The following is a 21,742-nucleotide window of genomic DNA, read 5'->3' as shown; positions in this document are numbered from 1 at the left end:
TACTCAAGGGGAAAAAAAAGAAGTCAAGTAAACAAATCCAAGTGACTCTTTAAATAAAGCATCTAACTATGGAGTCCATTGGGGTGGGGTTCAGAGGAGGGAGTGGGAAGGAGGAGAATGAAGGCATCCATGATGGGTCACTGTGCTTTCCTCCCATTTTCCCTTCCTCTTTCACCAACAACACTTACCACTTCTGTTGAAAGGGTTTGGTATCTACCAGAGCATCTGGAAATAGGGGGAAAGGTTAGGCAACGGATGCCCTCACCACTCCCACAGGGAGCCCATCACAGTCTGTCACCAGGAGCTTCTAACTATCCAACACTATTACTTATGCTAGAGAAATCTTGCCACATCCTGTCTCGATGCTTACAGTTAGGGCTGGCTCCCTGGTGATAAATCAAGCAACTGTGCGTGACAGAGTTCACCACTAGCCTTACAAAGCCAAGAGAAAAAACAAACACACTTAAACTCAATGTTCCACGTATAACATAGCTGTGAAAGAATTTTAATCCATAGCAAGCTGGGCTCCAGGAAAGAGGAGATAGGTCCCAGAGAATGGGATTTGGGACACAGTCCTGATCTCCTGTAGGCTACTCCTTTACTTTGAAAGGAGTAGAAAGAACTAGCATGAGTAATAATACCCAAATTAATATTTTATCACAAACAGAACACTGAATAAAAGCATGTCTCTTCCTGACATTTGCTGATTCAGAAAAAGTCACATATCTGCAAACAAAAACAATGATAGCTACACTTGAATGGTCTTCAAAAGACTCTCATGGGCTGTGACCAGTTGCATGACAGGAAGTCTCTTCTCTAGTTGCATTACTGCATGTGTTCTAAATTCAAGTTTGCTTACCGTTTCTTTTCTAGATCTTCCTGCCTACACCATCTGACTACTAAGTGACTGAAACGTTCTACTTTTGTGCTGTCTGAACAAGAAGCATTTAGCTATTTGGACACCTGAAATGAGGCTAGTACAACCGAGGAAGTGAATTTTTTTAAAATTTCATTTTATTCAAGTGTAATGAATTTAAATGTATGTGGTTGCTCTTAAAGAGTAGCCACAATATAGGAAAGCAGAGCTTAACTCTATTCTCAAACTTTAATGTATCCACTGATCATGGAATCCTCTTAAAATGCACATCCTGATTCCAGGTCTGGGAGCAGGGCTGAGGGTCTGCACCCACTTCTAAGGAGCTTCTGGGCAACACTGATGCTGCTGGTCCAGGGACCACACTTTGAGTAGCAAAGATCTAACTGTTTCAGGAGTGACCAGTGTGGCCCAGAAGTTGCTTGAATCAATTATCTCCAAAAATTTTCTTTTAAAAACACACTATCAGAAAAAAAAAAAAATCCTGAGTATGACTATACTAACACCTAACAACTTACATATGCTATAAAGCATACACAAAAGAAAAAAAAGCTGATGAGAAACAGATAAAATAAGCTTTATCTATAAATGATCACAAGAAGTTCATAATACGTAATATCTTAAAGCCTAATGTCCACTTGAAATGAGATTCATTGTTAATATTCGTATATCCACACTTCAGAGTCTTCTTAATAATCCTAAATTTCTTCACATCAGCTCTGAATAGATAGCATTCTAACAAAATTCTTGCAAACAGTAAGAAGGGTCAAGTAAGTATTTGGGCAGGGGAGAGGGAAAGAGGGATGTATTCTCTTTAACCTGCAATCACCTAACAGAACTTTAAAACTATGAGTATGTTTCATGAAGTTTAAACACTATAGAAAACAATCCATAAACCCACTTTGCTGAGATCCTAATTGAAAGCATCCTTCTGAACCCAGACTGATCCTAGAACGCTGCCTGATCCCTACAGGGCAGGTGATCTCCGACCAAAGCTCTAAAATAAAGTTCAATATTATTGTTGGAAGTAAATTTTATGTTCTTGAAAATACATGGTGGAAATTATTCTCAAATTAGTATGTTAATGTAATTATAATTTCAAAAGATTTTCCTATGAACTGGAGAAGATTACTTTAGGCTTTATATGGTTAAAAAAAAGAAAGAAATCAATGTACACAAGTTGCCAAGGTTCTGTAGAACAGTGCTCTATCACCAGATACACCACAAATTATAGTCAGAGTAGTGTGACATAGGGGATAGGGTGTAGTTCAGTGATAGAGCATGTGCTTAGCAAGGGCAAGGCCTGGATTCCATTCCCAGGGTGTGCACACTACACACAGTGTGGTAATAGTGCAATAATCAGTAAATACAGCAAAGCAACAATTAAGAATCAGAGCTGGGCATATATGGAGATCCTCACTCCACAGATGCGGCAAAGTTAGGATAACCTAAGAAATGCTGTTGGCAAAGTTGGCTAGAGGAAAATGCTTAAACCCTCTATGCCTCTCACCCAGTGGTTTCCCAACTGGGACAGTTTTATTCATTAGCAGACATTTGGCAGTCTCTGGAGATCTGGGGATGTCATAACGGTGGGGATATGGCATTTGCAACCAGCACCTAGCCGACAGATGCTCAGAATGCAGCTAAATATCCTTCAATGCAATTATCTGGTCTAAAACGTCAACAGTAGAATCAAGGTTGAGAAATTCTGTACCAACCTTTAGCCTAATCCCACCCCTACCCACCAATGGTTAAAAAAAAAAATTAAAGAGGAGTAGTATTAGAAGTAGACAGATTCCAAAGTGAACCCTCATTCCTCCACTCATGAAGTGTGTAGACTTTGACCTGGGCAAACCACTTGAAGGCTCATTTCTTTATTTTGGCTTCAAGAGTAAAGATAACATGCATGACGAAGCAATGAGCAAAGACTTGGGCCCGCCACAGCAATAATAAACAATTGCTATTGCAATTATTACCCAAAATGACAAATCCCACTACGCATCACCTACAAACATGAATGTTCTTCACAAGAAGGTTTTTGTTGTTGTTTTTCCTAGTAAGATCCAGGTTTCTTGCCGGCAGTCTTGGGGACTTAAGCTATACAAGTTTGAGAATGAACATTTCAAGGACACAAGTTAGGTACATTATAAATCCCTGGGGTGGGAAACGTGTCTACTCATTCTCTAACAAAGGCTACTATCTTAGAGGACACACAACAGACACCTAATAAACACATTTCAATTTTGAAGGAGCAGAGAAAAAATAATGCACTCATGGCCCTAGAGCCATCATTTGCAGACACTGATATGCCCTAACCTGCATGCTGAATGGAGCCACCCTGGGAGCTCCAAATGGTCTGTAGTGGCAGCCCTATGTCCAACCCAGTCTGAGGATTAACAAGGCCTCTGATCCTACGGCCCAGTCACGGCAAAGTCTAGAGAACTCTTGGAATTCTCTGAGGACTTTCCTGTAAGTGCCAGGTTCTGTACCATGAACCTCAAGATGGACTGAAGCCCTAAAGTCACTGCACACCTCCCCGCCCCACCCCCCGCCACACACACAAATACTTCAGTACTAGTAAGTCTTGATAACTTCTTCAGCCTTACTTTCCCAGGATATAAAGTGGGACACGGGAGATAAAGAAAGATAACAAAACCTTTCAGCTACGAAATAGCACAAGTGTAAAAACTCTGATGAACGCACAATGTTTTCAACAAATATTAACAAAAACAACCATCAGTGAGGACATAGTGAGAATTAATTATAATACTTACCATACACACAAATGAAGCAAAGTGCTCTCAGACCCTCAGAAACAGGTGTTGTATGAATACAAGCTACTAATTTGGTGTTTAAAGTCTTTGTAGCCATTTTAAGTTCCAACTCAGGGTCAATGAATAGGAAGCAAATGAAATGATGTACTCCGCTAATTCATATTTATAGCATTCACCTCTTTGTAAAAAAAAAAAAAAAAAAAAAATGGTTCCATCTTTCAACCATTTAAAATATTATAGAAAACAGTTGGGTAGATTATAGAGATGATCATTATATCAAAATCTCAAGAACATTTAAGTCACTAATAATGTCTTTATATGCCTGTGAAAGTTATTTCTCACCTGCTTCTGCATTCATATCCAAAAATGTAAAATTCAATTAGTACTAGTCTTTTCTAATTATCATAACCAATCATGTCCATTATATCTCTTTCAGTTTAAAAAACACACAATCCAAGTGTTTAACTGACGAAAATTTTTCTTTTTAAAGAATGTCGAAGATTTAGACAATCTGAGTTCCTAAATTTAATATGGAGTAGACTATAAATCCAGAAATCTAACACTTTGGTAAAATTATTTGCAACTAAATTACCTACTCTGCATGCAGATGGCCCTCAAAATGGTATCTAAGTGTCCCTATGGTACACCTGCAAAGCCACAGAATAAATCTTCCTTGAGAGTCTGTTTTTATTTCAAGATCGTATACACATGCAGGAGGAGAGGGCTTTTATTTATTTTATTTAAAAACAAATACACATACTTCAGGGTTCTATGGTATTCGCCTAAGTTTTAAGATCTACAGGAAATTTCAAAGAAATTTAGAGCTTGTGCTTCTGTGGAGATTACCATCTGGAGGTTCCCGGTCACCCCAAAAATATTTCTGGGGAAACCTTAGAAATCACTAGTATGCTAATTCTTGCTCTCAGAGGAGACAAAAAATAAAATAAAAAATAAAATGTTGGGAAAGACACAGGCAATCAAAGCCAGCTATAAAACTGGGGGGAAATGAGCTTTCACACAAACTGAGCACGTTCCTCTTGCTCTCTCCACTGGGATGAAGGCAGACACTTTGGAGGAAGAGAATAAGAGTAAGTAGGCAAGCCATTTAGGGGTGTGGATTGGAAAAAGAGCTCTCCTTCCCCAGGAGAATGTGGCATTCTGCTGGCATATTAGATTGGAAAGTGCAAACACAATAATTAACAGTGAATCCTGAAACTTCAACACACCAGAAAAGGGTGTTACTCCAGAGCAAGGCAGGGAAATAGGAGGAATAAATTAAAGTAGCCTTGGTGGTGCTGGACAGCTCCTTGGGGGGTAAGGTGGCAGCCTAGAGAGCTAATCAAGTTCTCCACACACCTCGGGAAGCTTGGGAAAGCTATAAAGGATGATACCACTCCAGAAATGAGGGGCAGTTACGAGCAGGAGTGGGCGCCCTATCTATTTCTGAATCCAAAATAATGACCTCTGTGTTAAACAAGCACCTTCTTATTCCCTGCTCTGATTTAAGAGCAGAACTTCGAAACTCCCTCCCTGGATTTCTGCTCTCTGGGAAAACGCAGGCTGCTGCCGTCTCCCCATCACAGTAACACACGTCAATCACAGCTGAACCCAGCACTACTTTCCTTCCCCACCTGCGATTCCAACAATCAGCACGCCCCAGGGCTGATCCCTAGCCTCCTGTGTGAGCGTTTTCTAGGGCACACCCCCGTAGGCGCCTCCACCCCCTGTGTATTTCGCTTAATTATGAAACCTCTTTCTAGAAGCCCTATAATTCTCCCAAGAGTCAAAGTAATTGGTAAAAATTAGACATAAAGAGATACAAGTCCACTTAAAGAGGATACTTTCGACTGTAATTTTTAAAATAATTTTCTTTTTAGTTTCAATATAATTTTGTGCTTTCCCCAATTTCGCCCTTTTCAAATGCCAAAGAAAATGTTCATGCTATCTTGTGGACTATAAAAAAAGGCAATGTAATGCATTTATACTTCACTTAAGGTCCACAAAGGGTTTCTTTTCTTTGAAGGCCATCTTTTTTTTTTTTTTTTTTTAAGAGAAGAGTGAAAAATAACATACATATACTCCTGTGGCAAATCACTGTTATTCTGGCAATGAAAGGACTGTGTGTGTGTGTGTGTGTGTGTGTGTGAGTGTTCCATTACTCAGAGTCCATGCCGTGCAGCTGTATTATCAAGATGCACTTTTAGTACTGGTAAACAAGTAAACCAAAGATGAAGCCATCTTGTAAAGAATGACTTTTTTGAATTTTTTATTTTATTATTATTATTATGATCAACAATGCAAGATTCCATAGCATGGCTTTATTTGACTCTATCCAAAAAAATTCTGTCAAGTAACATCCACTAGCATTCAAAGTAATGATACTCCAAAGATGAAAGAAAGTTTAACAAGGACGAAAGGAAGTGGGCAGAAATTTAAAAACACAAAAAAAGTAATAGAAGAGTCTGAGAAGTCCAACGACTGCCATGTACAAAAGGGAGAACCGGCCATTCAAAAGATGTACGATTAACTCCAAAGTATCACACAGAAATCTCAGAGGTGGCATGATGGCAGCCAGTGGCATGGTTTGGAGATACACAATGCTATTTTGAAAAAGTGAGGCCACATTTTTAAAAAAGAAGTTTTCACATAGAAGTCCAAGCTTCTGATTTTTTTTCCTCATAAAAATACAAGATTTGAAAACAACAGGGCAGAGCAAAGACACTGGGTCTCTAATTCCTGAGAGTCCTTGCTCAACAAGCCCAGGCCTGTGGGCATCTGAGTTTGCAAGTCCTGTCATAGATCAAAGGCAGAGTCTTGAGGAATTTAGACTCCTTGTTCTAAAAGGGGAAACAAGAGGTAATGGCTGACCACTCTCTAAGATTTGCTTTCCTGGAAATAAAACAGCCAAAAGCCAAAAGAATTTTCCCTCTGTGCATCACCCGACACCGGGTGGCCAGAGCTGACTCATTCAGCAATCTGTGCTGCTCATAAGTACTTGGGAGTACAGCCTGCTGATGTGGTGCAAGAGGGAAAATTTCTCAGACTCTAAGCATATGGTCAATTTGGAACAAAGCAGTTCACTACAGCTCTCAGCAATCCTCTGTCTTTTCTAAGAATCCCTGGAGAAATCTGGAAGAGAGAGGACCCAGCAGCCTCGGCTGTATCGGCACATAGAGAAGTGCTCACCATGGCTTCCCAACAGCCTCACTCCCGAGCCAGGCCCTAGTCCTCTCATGCCTTTTCTCCCTCTGAGAATCCTAGACCCTGTGCTGTAGTCTCTCTGTGGTCCATGTTCTGCTTTTCTAGGCTGCAGACCATCTTGGACGTCCCTCTGCCTGGAAAGCTCTTCCCACTACTTCTCTGTGCTCAAATTCACCCATCATTCCAGACTCAAAGCAAATGAAAGCCTCCTTTTGTAAAGCTCCCCTATTGTCAAATTCCTGTTAGAGAGGCAAACCAAGACCTTTAGACCAGCTGGGTAGTACATAACTTGTAGATGAAGTTTATGGCCCCCTGGTAGGTTTCTTGAGATCTCAGGGCTCCTTAGTCATCTTTGCACAGTAAAATTATATAACACATATTTATTTTAGAAAAATCCAACTTAAGACGAGGAACATTTAACACTTAAAAGAGTACCAGTTATTCTATTCAACAGGAAGATGAGCTCCTGAATGGACTGCAAAAAGGATACACGGGGTGCCTATTCTTGCAGTTCTGTTTCCCACAGATGTCTCACTTGGACAAGAATCCATTCTCACCCACCACCCCCAAAATCCCAATGAACACACCCAAACCAGTTTAGCTCCCCAACGGGTTCATCAATGGAAACGGTCATCTGATCTAGTCCTGAAGGTAAACATGGACTGGTCAGGTAGAAAGCTGCTACAGTATTACATTTCACAGGCACTCAAAAGACTTTCAAGGGCAATTTGGATTATATGCACTTTCTACCCCACTGCATTAGCTATAGCTCCTCTGTGTGCCCCACCCCTGGTCAAAAGGCACCTGATGATGTTCCTAAGTGACCTGGTCCCTGTGCCTTGTGAGGCATTAGTCCAGGAGACTTAGACCCAAGAGGCTTCAACCCAATTAGTGATGAAACACATGGAAACAACACCGAGTGAGCTCTAAACTAGCTGTGTGTGTGAACAACGACACAGGAGCATTACAAAGAATTTTGTACTTCTATCTGCAACTGTAAAACAACCTAGAGTTGAATCAAACTCTTAAAAATTCAAAAGTGACATTTTAATAACTTCTCTCAGCTATCAAGTTGTGAGATCTTTAGCAACCCCTTCTAAGGAAAACTACCCCCACCAAAATGAAGGATAACTTAATGACACTTAGAATTCAGAGTGAATTCAACCATATTGTCTGTTAAGAATCACTAAGTGATCCAAAGAGAGTTGAGGAAAGGAAGCAAAACTTTTTCTACTTATTTGTGAAGTATTTCACATATTCGGCTATTCATTCCCGAGTCAGTTTTCAAAGTAACTGACTTTGACTCAATGCAATGCACTGAAATCAAGAACAATTTATAGTTAGAAGTGTAGTTTGGCCTGCCATCTGAAAATGAAATGGCAGTTATCAGAATTTTCAAAAAGAAAAGATCTGATAATTTTCCATGGATTCAAGTGAAATTTGTCAAAATGGTAGAGATTTCAGAGAAATGTTAGTGCTTTTGGAATGACTCATTAATCATTGAGCTAGATTATCAACGATGATCTCCAATTACCTTCACGCCATTAGAAAACATCATAAAACTCTCCCACCCATGTTTATTTCGCCTATGTTTGCCCAAAAGAAATACAGCCCAAGTTAAAAGCTCCCTCTTCCTTAAACAGTCCTAGGTTTGCCTTCCCATGGGAGGTGACATATCCTTTTCCCAAACTCCCACAGCATGAGACACACATGAGCTCCATGATATGCAAGTATTCTCAGATGGCAGGTGCCTGGAGGGCAGGCTCCACACCCAAATGAGCCATGCGCCTGCACTGCTACCTTCTCACCAAGTACAGCTCTTGGCCCAATACCTTAAAAAGGTTTCAGGCATATCTTGTTTTATTGCACTTTGAAGAATTTTTAAAATACAAATTGGAGGTTTGTGGCATCCCTAGTTGAGTACATGTATTCATGCCATTTTCCTGACAGCTCAGCTAATCATTATCATCTTTTAGTAATAAGGTATTTTTAGTTAAGGTGTGTGCATTGGTTTTTTAGATAAAATGCTATGGCACACTTAAGAGATTATAGTGTAAGCATAACTTTAAAAAAATTTTTTTAATAGTTGTATATGGACAGTAGCATGCCTTTATCTCATTTTTTATGTGGTGCTAAGAATCAAACCCAGGCTCTCACACATGCTAGGCAAGCGCTCTGCCACTTAGCCACAGCCCCATCCCTAAGCATAACTTTTATATGCACTGGGAAACCAAAAAGTTTGTTTGACTAGCTTTATTGTGATATTTATGGCGGTCTGAAACCAAACCCATAATATCTCCAAGGTTTGCTTGTACAAGCTCAGTAGGCATTCATGAATGAATGAATAAGGGAATAAATAAAGATTATTAAATGTTCTTTTCCTTGGTATTGCTAAACACTCCAAAGTGCAGTTATTTGCTAAAAACTTTTGCATTCACCTTTCAAACACAATAGATTGATAGCCAAGTTTCAAGTAGTCATTCCATGGCAATTCTTGGTAACAAATTTCCTTTGAACAGATAGTACCGTAGAGTTTAGCTAGATCTCTTTCAACATGCCCTACATGGAAAATGTTAACCAGACATTTACTTCTTTTTTGAGAGCTAAATAACTTCATTTAACAGCATCTACAGCTGTCAGAACTTTGGCAGTCTTTGTGAAAAATATCATTTTAACTGTCCATATTAAAAATTAATCACATAAGGTTTTCTTTGTTTTGTTTTTATTACTTGAACTCCCTACTGATACAGAAAAAATATTCTGTGGGTTTCTTTGTTTGCTTATTTTTAGTACAGTGGGGGTCTTTCCCTCATGATGTGAAAACATATGGTTATCACAATGGCCGGGAGAGAAAATGCCTGCACTTTAGAATTATAATGACCCTGCCTCTAGCTCCCACCACTCCTCCCACATACCACTGTGGATGGAAATGCAGGAGATTCTCTTGGCTATTTTTGCCTTGCTTCACATGGTAAGTTATCAAGCTTTTGTGGCTTTATTTTTGAACAGTAGTTTCAAAGATCCAACATGAAGTTAACATAGAAATTTCTTTCTCCATATCTGCTCACCAAGGAGCTGGAATGTTCATTGAAGGGCTCAAGGAAGTTCTCTCAGGCATTCTGGACCAGAGTGAACCCAAACCCAAGGAGACTGCCATCTTCCCTATCGTGAAAGACTTCCTGTACAACAGTGTCTTGTTCTTAAGAGCCTTAATCATTTCTCTCTTCTGGAAATTTAGTTCATTCGCTTGTAACCCATTCTTGGCAAAGTGAAGAACCCCTCTTTAACCCCTCTCCAGATCCACTGCTGGCTTATAATGAACTATCTGTCAAAGTGGGGGGGTTTCATTCCTGAAGAGGCACTTCCTCACCCATTTCTTCCATCAAGGTCTGAACAGACCTTGCAAATCACGTGGTACCAACCTCTCACTGTACCAATTAGAAAATGGTAGGCCCCCAAAAGCCACAGATGTGCTTCCCACACTACACCACTTGGCAGGAGCCAAGTGCAGCCTGGAACATGGACCCTCCCACCAGGAGCCCTGTGTCCTTGCTCACCTTTCCTGGTCTTAGAGCTCTTCCGGGAGTAGAGTGGTAATTCCCAACACTGTTGCTGAGGCCAGGCATGGAGGCAGACAAGAAGTAGTTAGGTCTTTATACCTTTGCTATTCAAAGTGTGGTCCACAGGCCAACAGCATCAGCATCATCTGGAAACATGTTGGAGATGCAGCACCCAGGCCTTATCCCAGACCTCCTATTTAATAACATCCCCAGAACAGTCATCAGCATATTAAAGTTGAGAAACACTACTCCATGGCAGGGGGAGAAAAGGACTCATCTTCACATTTTGAGTTGATGTAGTTACAACATGATGACTTCATGCCCCCGACCTAATGTCACGTCTTAATGCAGAATTACACCAAGGAATTCTCCTGCAATATGACCCTAAAGGACTTGTCTCCTCTAAAAGGTCAATAGAAATAAAGAAAGAAAGAAAGAAAGGCAGGCCAATAGAACAGTCTAAGGAACAGGATCACTGGAGCTCACTAAATGTCTTGTGTAATCTAAATAACACAGTAAGTGTTACAGTTTAGATATGAGGTACCAAAAGCTCATGTGAGAGACAATGCAAAAAGGTTTAGAGGTGAAATAATTGGGTTATGAGAACTTTTATCTTAATCAGTGCATTAATCCCCTGATAGGGATTAACTGGGCAGGTGGGCTGTATAGAGGAGGTGGGTCACTGGGGATGTGTCTTTGAGGTATATATTTTGTCCCTGGTGAGTGGTGTAATGTATGTATGTTGTCTCTCTGCTTCCTGGTGTGATGTCTTCAGCAGCTTCCCTCCACCACACTCTTTGGCCATGATGTTCTACCTCACCTTGGGCCTTGAGAAATGGAGTCAGCCATCTTTGGACTGAGACCTTTGAAACCCTAGAGGCCAAATAACTATAATTGTCAGGTCTTTGGATCACAGCAACGAAAAACCTGACTAAAATATTAAGCCTGTTTAATCCAGTTGCATTTCTGAAATTATTTTATTTGAATACGATTGAGTGGTAAAATGGAAGGAGGAATTACTTCACCTAAAATCAGAGCTATCCATCATTTATTTATTTATTTGTTTATTTGTTTGTTTATGGGGGCGGACCATTTCCAGAATGGTTGTATAGTTTTACATGTCCAAAAACAATATATGTGGGTTAGGAGCTTAATTTGGGGGGGGGGGGAATTGAACTCGGGGGCACTCAAACACTGAGCCTCATCCCCAGCCATATTTTGTATTTTATTTAGAGACATGGTCGAACCGAGTTGCTTAGCACCTGGCTTTTGCTGAGGCTGGCTTTGAACTCACAATCCTCCTGCCTCAGTCTCCTGAGCTGCTGAGATTATAGGCGTGTGCCACTACGCCCAGCCACTTTCATTTTTTCATAAAGTGGTTGTCCACAAGAATTGTCAGTGCAGGAACACAGCAGGTGCATCATGCCAGCATTAAGAATGCAGGAATAGGAGCCAGCTGTCCTGGGAACAAGTCAGAGCTCTACTTGCTGCCAGCTGCGTACCCTTGATAAAGTCTGTGCCTCAGTTCCCTCCTCTTTAAAAGGGGAATGAACATAGTACCAATTTCATGAGCTGATAAAGATGAAATGATACTTATAAAGCCTAGCACACAATGCACGCTCCATAAATGTGAGCTGCAGTCATTACACATATCCTGTGTGTCAGTGTAACTTAAAACCACTCTGGCCCCCCAGAATAATTTCCTCTTGTGATTGACCCAGATATTGATCCACAGCCAGTTGACAAAGTACATAAAAGGCAGACACTGAGCAAAGTCCCACCCTACAAAAACAGAGTGTTTCTAGACTCTAGCAAAGGCGTGCATCACCTTCCACTTGGAATTCTAATGCATGGTGACATGGACTAAGTGCCCTAGAGCATGATCAGCCATGAGGAAATAAAGAAAAGAGAAGTCCACCTTAGTCACGCAACCTCATGCCTTGCAGCTGTCCCTTGTGGGCACACTAGTGAAACACTCCGTCCACTGCAAAGCAACTTTTACACGGAAAGAGGGAGCAGCAGTCATGTAGCACCCTCTCTTTAAAACATGCCCCATGTTGTCCTTCCTTGTGAGTTAGCCAAAGGACAAGTCTGTTTTCCTTTCCCAGACTTCATTTCAGTTTTTATTTTTATAAAAGCAGCAAAAACATTGCACTCTCCATTCCATCCTCTTCTGTTAAAAAAAAAAATCCATTTAAAATTAAATTTGCTCTTTTTGAAGGATTAGTCCCCACTTCTTTTCCTAATTAGGTCCAATCAAAATATAAGAGTAAGCATCCCACTGGACAAGCCAAACTGAAAAACATCCTCCAACCCTCAAAAATCAAAATCAGACCAAACCAACAACGGAACATAATTTGAGTGCCCCCCCCACACAAAGGTGACTGACAGAACTTATGGGGGGATTCAAAATTTTAAAGCATTCCTAAGACTTTTGGAGAGGGAAGAAATCAAGTTTGTATATGGTCTTTAATAAAATCACTATGTTTTCCAGCCATGCTTTTCAGATTAATAGTATTATTATATTTTTACTAGCTGCACCATGCAGGGAGTACACCTATTTAGAGGAAACATTTTTCTAATTGAGTTTAACCCAATAAATTAAAGGAGGGGATATAAAAAAAGAACTCTCAACTTGTAGTCAGGCATGGCATTTGTTTTTCATCACGGGAGGTTCTGAGATTTCTCTCTGGTGGTCTTTTTTTGCCTTACCTGCCAGAGGGCAGAGGCCCTGGGAACAGCTACTTGTCCCCATCCTCTGCCCTCCCCTCCTCCAGTCAACACACCTGAGCCACCCTGGATGCTGACTGGTCCCCTCCTTACCTGTCAGTTTTCTTGATCAGGATGGCTCTAAAGATGTGCTCAAGGGGCATCTTCTCTTGCTTGTGAGTGGGCTGCACAAAGGGGTGCAGGGTGGCCAGGGAGAACCCCTGCTGATACAGCTCCAGAAGCTGGGCAGGCAGGTCCCTCAACGAGGCCAGCCTCACCGCAGAGGACCGAGGGAGCTCCGCTGGAAGTGGAGAGAGGAGAGAGGCTCATCAGAGACCCACAAAAACCACCCTCTGCACCCCACTGAAAACCCTCTCCTTTTGCCCTCGGGGAAGACCCTCAAGGTCATCTTTTGCTAAATATGAATTTATTCCCGTCTTTACTGCCTTCAAAGAGACATTATAAGTAGCCTGTCATTTACAACTCATCCAAAGGCATCAGGGATGGGATGTCTTTCATCTAGAGTCAGTACTCTCAGTGATCAATGGAAAAGTCATTTCCACCCCAGTGAAGAAAGGAAGGAAGGAGGAGGAGGAAGAGACAAAATGCAAATACAAAATTCTGGGCAGCAAAAAGCAACATAAACAGTGTCAAAAGACAAAATTTCGGTGATACTTACAAATGTAAGTTCTTAATTTGGAAAGAAATTACTGCCTTCCACCTATCTCCCCTCAAAATAGAAAAATGGGCAAAGGCTATGAACAGGCAGTTGTTTAAAAAACATAAAAGGCTAGTCTTTACTTGAAAAGCCACTCAAATTAACATTAGAAGTTCACATGTCAAAACAAGAAATATTTTTCACCTATTATACTATCTTAAAATTTGGGTCTTAAATTCAGTTATTTTTGTGAAGGGAAGACAAGGCTCCAAAGTTAAATGTAATGGGAAGTCTACAGCCTAGCCCTACCTCCAGTTTTACCCCTAGAGGCAATGATTATTATTTCTTTTTTGGATATGCATTGACAATTTTTGAATTCAGACATAATAAATACCATCTTGTGCATAATCTCCTTCCCCTTCTATACAGATGGCTGGATAACATTACACACCTGGTTTTCCATCAATTGATAGGATACTTTTCCTACAGACCATTCCACAACAGTACCCAGGGCTCTTCCTCATCTGTTTTTCATAAATTGTATAAGCTATGATATAACACACGACCAAACTTCTGCTTCTACAAAATTTAATAAAAATATTCCTACATGACTACATGTGTATACACCTACCACATTAAAAAAATTAATTCCTAGACATGGAATTGTGGGGTTACAGACTGATGTTTTTTCAGATATTGCCAGACTTCTTCCAGAGAATAGTACAGACTTACCCACTATCAGTGGAATATGAAAGTGTTTCTTTTCCCATGCCCTGGATAATCTCATAGTAGAAAAGTAATCCCTGAGGGGTAGAAATTTTTTTTCTTCTAGGTAATTTGTACTTTTAGTAAACATTTCGTATTTCAGTGCTGTTTCCTCTTCTGTGAACTATCTTGTGTATAATCTTTACTTAGTATTCTATTGGATTACTGGTCTTTTCATTTGTAGAAATTCTTTATGTATTAGAGAATCTCTTCCCCTAATTTGTTGCTAGTCTTTTGACTTTGCATAAAGGAGATTTTTATCATGAATTCTTTTATGAAGTTAAATTTATCAATCCTGTCTTCAATAGCTTCTGAGTTTCATGTTACAAAAGATATGGGATTATAAAACAATTTTCCTGTGAATTCTTATAACATATATTTCATTTTTGCATGTAAATCCTGAATTTATCTTAAGTATGTGATATGAATTCAACATCTTCCCCCCAAGAGTTTATCCATTTGAGATGTAATTTTTATCATATAAATGAATTACTTAAGTTTATGATTATATTTGTGTACAGAACTGTTTTTAACAATGTTTTATATGTCTCCATATCTGGTTAGGCTATTTCTTGAATCTTCTTACCTTCCTTTTTCTCAATCTTGTCTAATTTGTTTCGTTTTTCCAAATGGTTTTTTTAAAAAAATCAGCTTATTAAATTCCTCCTCCTTGCTCCCAAAATGTTGGTAGTTTTACTGGCTCATGTTCAAATTATGAAGGAGAATGGATATTTTTCCATCATGCCATCCAAAATAGCCTAACTTTGATTTATTCAGCTCTTCTTTGGGTCCCTCAGGAGCATATTAAAGGTTTTTTTTCCACTTGGATATTGCATATTTATCAAGTTATTCCTACTTCTTTTACAGGTTTTCTTTTACTTCTATAATGCCTATGCTAGTGAAACAGCCATGCTCATTACAGCTGGTAGGAGCAGACCTTTCTGGAGGAAAGGTCACACACACACACCTACCTCTGTCCAACAACCTTACAACTGGTGTTAATCCTACAGTGGATTCATAAACGTCTTTCAAAATATAAGGAAAAAGGGCTGGGATTATGGCTCAGTGGTAGAGCAGTTGCCTAGCACATGTGAAACATTGGGTTCAATCCTCAGCACCGCATAAAATAAAGGTATTGTGTCCATCTACAATCAATCAATCAATCAATAAAATGTATAAGGAAAAAGCAGCAGCATTACAGCCACATGTTGAGTCAAGATGGTTGCTAGGTCACCGGGTTCCAACCAACAGAGCTACTCTCAATGGAGGAGGGTTGACCTTTCATTGTAGGGGAGTACAAGGGCAGCACACCCAAGTAGGTACTGAGGTGGCTGTCCTGGAAGATTCTCCTTGCCTGCCCCTGCTCCTCCACAAGCTGACCTGGGCCAGGCTCCTTTTCTCTACCTCCTCTCTCCCCGCCGAGATGCAGGGGGCTTTGAACAGCGACTATCTTCCTCCAACCTGGACAGCACCACTGCATCCTGGACATGGAAATGTGTGCTGTGGTAAGTCCGAAAGTGGTAAGTCAGCTGGGGAGATATGAACGCTGACTGGATACCGAAGAACTGCACTAATAGTTTAAGTGTGACGATGGTACCCTGGTCACACATAAAAAACGAATCCTAATCTATTAAAATGCAGTTTGAGACATGATACAGTGAGGCCAGATGTCTTAGAGCAATTTTAAAATATGTGCCGTTAGGGCCAGGGCTATAGCTGAAAGTGCTTGCCTCACATGTGCGAGGCACTGGGTTCGAGTCTCAGCACATTAAAAAAAATAAAGGCATTGTGTCTATACCTAATAAAAACAACAACAACAACAACAACAACTTACTTTTAAATATGTGCTCTTAGTCAAGTGGGTAAGTCTGGGACAAGAGACTGGGCAGATGTAACTACCTATAACACCTGGATAATAAAATCTGGGAGTCTTTTTATGCTTTATTTTTATAAATATTGGAATTATCTAAATAAAAAACTGAAAAATAAACACTAAGAAAAAATATGGATATTCATTACAGTATTGTTATAATAGCATAAAACTGGAACCAAAGAGTTCTTCATTGAGGACTATTCAGTAATGGCAATAACCTAATGATGACTCCTATGAACATTAAGAAAATTGAGGTTAATCTGTTATGTGCTAATATGGGTTGAGTCTAACATGCATTGCTAAGTTAAAAAGTACCCAACTCTTAACGATATAGTCATGCTTAATTTGAAAAAAAAAAAAAAAAAAAAGAAAGATGGATAGGCATAAGTGTTTTGTTTTTTTTTTCCAAAGGTGTAAACATTGAACAGGGGGACTAGAGTAGGGAGAAAGGGGTAGAGAGATCATTTTTACTTAATACTTTCAAAACTATCATAGAATCCGGTATAGTGGTGCACACCTGTAATCCTAGCAGCTCGGGAGACTGAAGCAGAAGAATTGTGAATTCAAAGCCAGCCTCAGTAACTTAGTGAGGCTCTAAACAATTCAGTGAGACCCCATCTCTAAATAAATTATAAAAAGAGCTGGGGATATAGCTCAGTGGTTGAGTGCCCCTGGGTTCAATCCTGTGTGTGTGTACACACACACCCCCAAAAAGGAACTATTACAGGGATCATTTCAATGGAGAGTTTATAGAGTATTCTTATTTTCTTTATATTTAAAAAATATTTAAAAGATAATGTCAGCAAAAGCAAGGTTCTAAGCAACTCAGCAAAACCCTGTCTCTAAATAAAATACAAAACAGGACTGAGGATGTGGCTCAGTGGTCGAGTTCCCCCGAGTTCAATCCCTAGTACCACCCACCAAAACAAAGTTGGGTTTTTTTTTGTTTTGGTACTGGGAACTGAACCCAGGGGTGCCTAACCACTGGATAACATCCCCAACCATTTTTTGTGTTTTATTTACAGAGAGGGTCTTGCTGAGTTGATTAGTGTCTCACTAAATTGCTGAAGCTGGCTTTGAACTCACGATCCTCCTGCCTCAGCCTCCCGAGTCACTGGAATTACAGGCATGAGCCATCGTGCCTGGCAAGATAATGTTTTTTTTAAAATGATGCTTGGTTTTTAAAAATTTAAAATCAAGATCTAGGGTACTTAAGAATTCTATGTATCATTAGATACCGTGGCTTTCATTTCCATACATCATGCAAGAAATTTACAGGAAAAAAAAAATCCATAGCAATGATTCACTCTAAATCAAGTGTCCAGCATTGTGGAGGAACCTCCATTAATAACAATGACAAATGTAAGACTGGTTAGAAAAGCATGCAATCTCTCCCCTGAAGGATAGTTTCCAGATATGTTGCTAAAGAGGAAAGGAGGAAAAAAAAAAAACATCCAAAGGCAAATCTGGTAAAGAGATAGAGACAGAGTTCAGTGGCAAAGAAAAGATCTTGCCTAACAAAATCTAAGGCTCTGGATTTGATCCCCAGCACTGCCAAAAAATAAATCTAAATCTTTCTTCAATTTTCTCTACAGTTCAAACTTTTCTAGATGTGTCAGGTATTTCAAGCTCTGCCATAATAAACCTTTAAGATTTTGTTAATTTGTGTTTCTTCTTATGCATCCTGCTATAATAAAAAAATACAAGCAGCTGATGTGTATAGAAGTCAGTTTTTTTTTTTTTAATACAGGGTCTCATTCATTGTCCAGCCTATCCTCAAACCCTGGGGGGAGGAGGAACACAAGTGATCCTCCCACCTCAGTTTCCTGAGTAGCTAAGACTACAGGTTTGTGCCAGATACAAGACAGGATTCTACTGTAAGCAGCATTCCTCCCTGGTTGTTGACCGTGGCCTATAAACTATTTCCATTTAGAAAATGGAGAAACTTCACCTGTCTTTCATCATAAGCAGTGGTGACAATCAGATTGATGAGCGTGTAATCAGCAAAGCCCATAACCCACCAGTCAGTAAGTAGCATTAGCAGTAGTGGGCGGGGGTGCCAGGCTGGTTGGGGCCGGTGATGACAACATGGGACGGGGGCCATTAAATTGTTCTCCATTCCCACTCAGGCCCTTCAATCTCTATACTCCCAAACCAGTGCACTAAAAATATTAGTCAATCATCTGCTTGATAGTTAAACACTTCCTGAATAAAACATAACGCCTTTTAAATTTTTATTTTAAAAATCTAAAGATGTATCTCCTGTCAAAACTTGGCAATTTTACGACTTTAATTTTTGGTATGCGTGCTGTCAAAGTACATTTAGCTTCATGGTTAACAAAAACAAAAACGAATCTCAACAATCCTATCTCAGGGGGAAAAAAAGGACTCCTATTGTAAATATGATTAAGGGCCTTAATTTCATTTTTCTATTTGAACCTTAACCTTAAAAGGGAAAAAAAAAACACAAAAAAAACTAGTTCTTATAAAGTACCAATCCCCCAATGTTACTACCAGAAAAATAAACGAGGGAATGATTTATATGTTTGGATGCTCATACTAACGGTAAGCTGGTTGGTCCGTTTCTCACCCTACCCATCAGAGAAACCTCTTCACTGTTTTGTCATAGTTGTCTGATCTCATTTACTGATTATGTAACCTTGGATAAATCACAAAACTCCCTCCCCATCTCCTGGGTCTTTCCTTCATTTATGAAATGAAGACCCTGAAAAGGCAATTGCAAAAGAAGCTTTCAACTTTAAAGATGTAATGATTTTATTATTCCTACTTGGAAACTAAGGAATCTGTATATAACCAATAAATGTTTCAGTGTGAACCAAAACAGTCCGCCCACCAGAACCAAAACAGGAATAAGAAACAACACAGGAAGACATCTGCTGCCAGCAGGCAGGGGGATTGCCACAGCCGAGTGTCTGCCCCCTGCCTGCCCAGACACCAGAGGCAGCTCACCAGGGAGTGCAGGGGCTTCTCAGGGGAGTTGTAGACAGTAAGATGGTAGGGAGGAAAGGGGTGTTCTATGGAGCATCACTAGGGGAAAATGGTTCCCCTTCATCCTGGAGGGGTTTTAATCAGGAAAATGATATTATTCTGAAGTTACATAAACCATCATATAACAAGTAAAAGTTTCCAATCATAACTTCATATGTGGAGGATGAGGGACACCGATGAGGCAGTCTCAGCCACTGCTACTCTGCCCGGAAAGGAAATGCCACCCTGCTCAGAATGGGCAGCCCCCTTAGGGGTGGTCACATTCCTCTCCACTTCTGAATCTGCCCATGTCCCATCTACAGTGATCAGACCACAAGCCTTGTCCAGACTGGCCACCCACCAGGCCATGTCCATGTCCCTCCCATCCCAGAGCTTTGTCCTTTTACAATAGTGTAAAGGCCAGTTCTCTGGCTGGCTTCTCCTCCACCTGGATAGGTGCAGAGTCACACATACTACTAGATGTTAACATACACTACAAATTTATTATAATCAAAATACTGTAACATCAATCAATAGACCAAAGGAACAATAAAGAACCAAGAATAAAGTATAGGTGGAAATTCAAACTACAATAAACGTGGCATGGTATTCAGCAGCAAAGTTAATGTAATAAATGCTTCTGGCAAAGATGGCTACCTAGAATGAAGTGAGGACCCCTCCTAATCACACCCTAGCTCTTACTCAGAGGTTCTCTATTGGGGAGCAGTTCTATCCATCAGCAAACATTTGACAATGGCTGAACTTTATTATTATTATTTTTTTTGTACTGGGGATTGAACCCAGGAGTGCTCTACCACTGAGCCACATCCCCAGCTCTTTTTTATCTTTCATTTAAAGATAGATTTAGAGAGAGATTTTCACTAAGTTGCTTAGGGCCCAAGTTGCTGAGGTTGGCTTTGAACTCACAATCCTCCTGCCTCAGCCTCCTGCACCATTGGGATTACAAGTGCACACCACCGCGCCTAGAGTTGAAGTCATTTTTGATTGTCAAAACTCCGGGATGCTAGTGTGGAGGGTAGAGGTGTCACTAGCATCTAGTGGGTAGAGGCCAGAAATGCCTTTAAATGCCCCACAGTGCACCGACCTGGAGACACACAGGGTCTGGCACAGATTCCCAGGCCATGAACTGGGGTCTCCAGGAGCCACATAAGGAAAGGAAAAGAGCCACAAGCCAGGGGAAGAATGATGAGCCCTAAAGTTTCCCTTAGCCCTAGGAGGCAGCATCTTGCCCCACCTGGCCAAGTTTCTGCCAATGGGCACATGGGCTTCATGGTGCCACAACTTCCAATTCTACCTTCAAGAAGTCAGACATTGAGAATCTTACCATTTCCAACCCTACACAACCCCAAGTCAAGACTTGGTGGGCTACAAAGTCTAGATGGGGCTTTGATAAATGTGGGGCAGAGGTGCCCCACAATCCTTCCTCAACCCTGTTCCTGACACTGTTGAGGGGCAGCTGGAGCATCAGCAGTTCTGTAGTGAAAAGTACATGTGACAGGTCACTCCCACATCATCATGTATGTGTGTTTCAGGGACACCTATGCAGGTGTCTGACATTGGCCTCTGCTTCCTAAACCACCCCCCTTCCCTATACTGGTGTTGAAATGAACAAAGAGTTTAGAACCACATAATTAATTTTAATCCCTTGAAAATCTTTTTTCCCCGACTTTACCAAAAACAGGCTTTTCAAAAAAAATCAAAATATGGAAACAGCTGTTGAAAAAATGCATTTTGAGTAATCATGAGAACCCCAAGTTTTTTTTTAAATACATGTTTTTCTTTCAGAAAATACCATATCAACAAATAACCATTATTCCAAGAGTTAGAGGAAAAAAAAGGAAAAGAAAGGAATGAAAACAGAGGGAAAAACATAATCCACCCAACCACACATTTCTCAACACTCTGGGGATAGAGGAGGTTTTGTTTTTGCTATGACTATGTTTTGTTTAGTAAAAACATTCGCAGCCACATTTATTCCCTGGAAACCAAGCTCTTCAGATGCCTTTAGGAAGAGTCCAAGCGATCATGTCTTTGCAGTCTCAGACTTGATGATTGGAAGGTACCAGCCTCCAGCACAAGAAAGAAGCCACTGCAGGCCCCACTCAACTCCACCACGCAGGCGACAGCAACAGTGCCAATTATTTTACCCAGCAATCATTTGTGACTTTAACCCAATTATTCAAAGTCTGGCTTTGCTTTTCTAATTACATCCGCTAATGGATCTGTCAATACCACGGAGCACAAGGCCAGGGTGACAGCACCTCTCTCAGGGAATTTCTCACAGGTGAAGCTGATAATGACACTGTTCGACCAAAAATA

The 21,742-nt window shown here is 40.4% G+C and overlaps 1 protein-coding gene across 1 annotated transcript in view; it reads right to left on the bottom strand.

Annotated features, from left to right (window-relative positions):
• Rftn1 (raftlin, lipid raft linker 1) overlaps positions 1-21,742 on the bottom strand; it is a 196,834-nt gene that overhangs the window by 100,204 nt on the left and 74,888 nt on the right. Inside the window, exon 3 of the mRNA XM_015494369.2 lies at positions 13,233-13,419. Coding sequence (XP_015349855.1) covers positions 13,233-13,419 — 187 coding nt within the window. The remainder of the gene's footprint in view (positions 1-13,232; positions 13,420-21,742) is intronic.

This window comes from Marmota marmota, unplaced genomic scaffold (assembly GCF_001458135.2).
Source record: "Marmota marmota marmota unplaced genomic scaffold, marMar, whole genome shotgun sequence".
NCBI classification, from domain to species: Eukaryota; Metazoa; Chordata; class Mammalia; order Rodentia; family Sciuridae; genus Marmota; species Marmota marmota.
Note: the sequence above shows the minus strand (reverse complement) of the source record. Positions and strands in the feature narration are given on the sequence as shown.